The sequence below is a fragment of the Conger conger genome, chromosome 18 (genome assembly GCF_963514075.1).
Source record: "Conger conger chromosome 18, fConCon1.1, whole genome shotgun sequence".
Lineage (NCBI taxonomy): Eukaryota > Metazoa > Chordata > Actinopteri > Anguilliformes > Congridae > Conger > Conger conger.
Genome location: NC_083777.1, coordinates 25,464,802 through 25,468,917, shown reverse-complemented (window position 1 = coordinate 25,468,917; position 4,116 = coordinate 25,464,802). Strand labels below are relative to the sequence as shown.

The window sequence follows — 4,116 nt, the reverse complement described above, 5'->3', positions numbered from 1 at the left end:
CCTTTTAGGCTGAAAAAGTATTTGCCCCCTTCCTAATTTCCTCTATTATTGTATATGTGTCACACTGAATGCACTCATTGTGAAAAAACTTTAGACAAAAGTTTTTTTAAAGATATTTTTTAGGCCTTTTTCAGCTTTATTGGACAGTATATAGTATAGAGAGACAGGAAGAGTGGGAGCGAGAGAGAGGGGAAGACATGCGACAAATGTCGGACGGTCGGATTCGAACCGCCGACGTCGCGGCTCGCAATGAGCATGCGATCAGTGCTCTAAAGGCTGCGCCACCGAGACACCGCAGGGAGGGAGTTTTTAATATTACACGAAGGGAACCTGAGTAAATATTTTTTTATATCACCATTCAATTTATTTCAGAGAAAAGGCTAACAAACATCCATATCACCCCTGTGAAAATTGCCCCCTTGATATCAATAACTGCTTGCACCACCTTAGCAGATAAAACACTTATAATTTCATATGAATCTTTCACATTGCTGCAGAGGAAATGCTTTTATTTTCACTTTCCTTTGCAAAACTGCTTTAATTCAGGCAAATACATAGGTTTCGTATGCTCACTCAGTATGCGAAAGAAGGCATTTGCAGCACTCCCTACTTCTCAAGGCTCCTTCAAAACATTCAATCTTGAAAACGTATCATCGTCTCACTTTCATCTTCCACAAAAAGAGTCTGGTAAGCAATGATAAACATTGTGGTGTTTTTTTGTTTACCATTATGTTTTGGTGTTGGGATCTGTGGGTTCATTTGTTTATGTAAATGTAAATGATTGTGTATAAGGACTTTAGGGCATTTCCATCATACATTGATCTTACTTTTAGCATTTTACCCATGTGGTAACATAGATTTGACCACAGTTCAAATACAATTCTCATCACCAGAAACAATACGGGAAGATAAAGTCAAATAATTATCCACCACAGAGAGTAACAATTACTTACAGCACATTGGATGGCCGTTTAACATTGTTGTTGGAAACACAGCTGTCCCATACTTCTTGTGACACTTTCTGGTTCTGTTGCATTACGGTGAGAAATGTACAGAAATAAATTAAGCAGCACTGTGAATGAAGGGCAGCTAATGGCGTTGAATTAGAATGAATGAATGAATGAATGAATGAAATTAGTTGAATGAAATTAGAACTCATCTTTATTTTTTTCTTCTTTTAACTCAATCACGACGATCGCTAAAGAGATCGTTCTCTCGCTCGCACTTCATTAAGACAGAGTTTCTCTCCACAGCTCTGAAGTGAAAAAGAGAAAGAGAGGATTGACACGCCACGTCGGCTGAACCGGTCACACAATGAACAACTCGCACTGCCTGGCTGCCCAGGACCTGGTGGTGAAAATGGTGCCCCCGATCCTCATCGTGGAGCTCATACTGGGGCTGCCGGCTAACATGGTGGCCCTGTGGATCTTCTCCTGCCACATGCCGAGCTGGAGGTGCAACACCGTGTACCTGCTGAACCTGCTGATCGCGGACTTCTTCCTGCTCGTCAGCGTGCCCTTCCGCATCCACAGCCTGATGCGCGGCGAGGACTGGGTGTTCGGAGGCGCCTGGTGCCGAATCAACCTCTTCATGCTGGCGCTCAACCGTTCAGCCAGCATCGCGTTCATGACCATCGTGGCCGTCGACCGCTACTTCAAGGTGGTCCACCCGCACCACTGGGTGAACCACCTCACGACCGGGAAGGCGATACGGCTCTCGACCGTGACGTGGACGGTGGTGCTGGCCCTGCATCTCCCCCTGCTGGCCACTGAGCTCCTGCATAAGCACAACAACAAACGCCTCTGCCGCAGCTTCAGCTACTACGATGACCTGCCGCCGGGCATCATGGTGCACTATGGCGTGTACATCCTGGAGTTCTTCCTGCCCTTCCTGCTGCTCAGCTTCTGCTCGCTGCGGATCATCTGCTTCCTGCGCAGCCGCCAAATGGGCAGTAAGCAGCAGGTGAAGCGGGCCATCCAGGTGGTGATGATCATCGTGGGCGTCTTCACCGTCTGCTTCCTGCCGGGAATCGTCACGGGCCTCGCCTTCCTCGCCATCCAGAAGCTTCACCCGGGAGACTGCGACTCCCACAGCCTGCCATCCCAGCTCTTCAGCATATCCATCGCGTTCACCTACCTGAACAGCACGCTGGACCCCGTCATCTACTGCTTCTCCAGCAGCACGTTCCGAAACACCCTCAAGGCCTCCTTCAACTCCCTGGGCATCTTCCACATGGCCGTGAGCCGGAGGGGGAACAGGAGTACAGCTAGCGACCTGTAACGAGTAGGGTTAGAGACCCCTAACAAATACGATTAGCGACCCCTAACGAATACTATTAACGACCCCTAACGAGTAGGCTTAGCTACCCCTAACGAATAGCATTATCGACCCCTAACAAATATAATATACAGCGCTTTGGATAAATATTGGCACTGTATAAATGCAGACATTTGCCATATGAATAGCTTATACTAACGTGTGTCAAATACTGCTGTACATTATAAATACAAGTACAATATTTTTTACTTTTCTATGCAGTAGTGGTCTTGGTCTTGTAAAACCCCATTTCATTCAAGAAGTGCATGTTAAAGATAAAAGGAGAACAAACTTGATGGATTTCAATTTAGCTAAAATCCAATATATGTTTATCTTTTTAAAAAGCAGGCATGAACTGTGTGTAAATTAGAAATCACAGCATGTTTTTAAGCAATAGAAATTAAGGGCCTGACAACCATGTGGTAAACAAGGAAATCAATCAATTGACTGTACTGATGCATGTATGTGCACTCAGTAAGAAACTTTAATCGGTATTTATGAGATTTATTAGAGATTTGATGCGTTGTGTGTGCAGGGATGCTCTTCTTCATACCACTGTAGTAATGTGTGGTTATTCGCTTTACTGTAACCTTCCTGTCAGCTTTGACCAGTCTGGCCCTTTTCCTCTGACCTCTCTCATTAACAAGGCATTTCTGCCCACAGACACTCTCTGCAAACTCTTCAACCTCTAGAGACTGTTGTGTGTGAAAATCTCTGGAGATTAGCAGTTACAGAAATACTTATACCAGCCCGTCTGGTCACCAACAATCATCCCACGATCAAATTTTTCCCCCCATTCTGATGGTTGATGTGAAAAGTAACTGAAACTTTTTAAGAGTAACTTAAAAACCCATATCTGCAGGATTTAATGCATTGCACTGCTGTCACACGATTTCCTGATTAAATAATGCCAGACAAAATTGATTAAATAATGCAATTTAACAGAGACATTTTTGTATTTCATTTTAAAAAGTAACATATTACTGTAAGCAATTGACAACCTTTTACATAAAAACTTAATCAAGACTGTCTGAGATCAGAAGCAAGGAGTCAACCAAAGTCTGCAGAAGAACTGGGGAAAGTTCTCCAACATGCATGGAACAACCTCCCTGCTGATTGTCTTAGCCAATGCTGTCCTGCAGTTCTATATCTATATCTAGTGATGCTGTTTTAACACTGAACACCGGGTGGTCACAAAAAATATTGATTCGATTCAGTTTTTAACTATTCTGCCAAATTACTCAAATGTAATGTAAAATGTATAGGACGTTTCATTTAATTATTTTTGAAATAATCTTATCTGTACAGAATAGACTTTTGCACAGTACTGTACATTTTAAACATGCATACCTTTGTTGGAGAAAGCTGAGGCTTCATTTTTGTCCTGAGATTTTGTCATACCGAATACACATTGTTTGTGTCCATTTGTGCATTGCATTAAAGATGTAAAAATATTTCATTAAATATACATGAATTATAAGTGCATCAGTGAATATTTTTCATTCTGTAACCTATACCAAATCAATTGTTTTGCTAAGTCAAAGATCAAAAAGGGTGTGAAAACAATATGTCCTGTCTGCGCAACATGCGGTTGAACTTTTTTTTTTTTCTAATACCGGAAAAAAATTTGCACACTTCCTGATAAACTAGAACCATGTTGTGGGTGCAAGTCGATATATATATAGACACTTCAGAAACGAACAAACCCATGGTTTCCAATTCTTCTGCTGACATAAAAAAATAAAAATAAAAAAAATAAAAAAACAGGTTTCTGTTGAAAAAGTTCAGAAGCAAAGACAA

General features: G+C 42.2%; 1 protein-coding gene across 1 annotated transcript; it reads left to right on the top strand.

Moving 5' to 3' along the window:
* Window positions 1–476: 476 nt before the first annotated feature.
* LOC133118586 (hydroxycarboxylic acid receptor 2-like) lies at window positions 477–3,793 on the top strand. Its single transcript, XM_061228695.1, has 2 exons — window positions 477–687; window positions 1,254–3,793. The coding sequence occupies exon 2, from the start codon at window positions 1,315–1,317 to the stop codon at window positions 2,278–2,280; it is 966 nt and encodes a 321-aa protein (XP_061084679.1). The 5' UTR covers window positions 477–687; window positions 1,254–1,314; the 3' UTR covers window positions 2,281–3,793.
* Window positions 3,794–4,116: the final 323 nt, after the last annotated feature.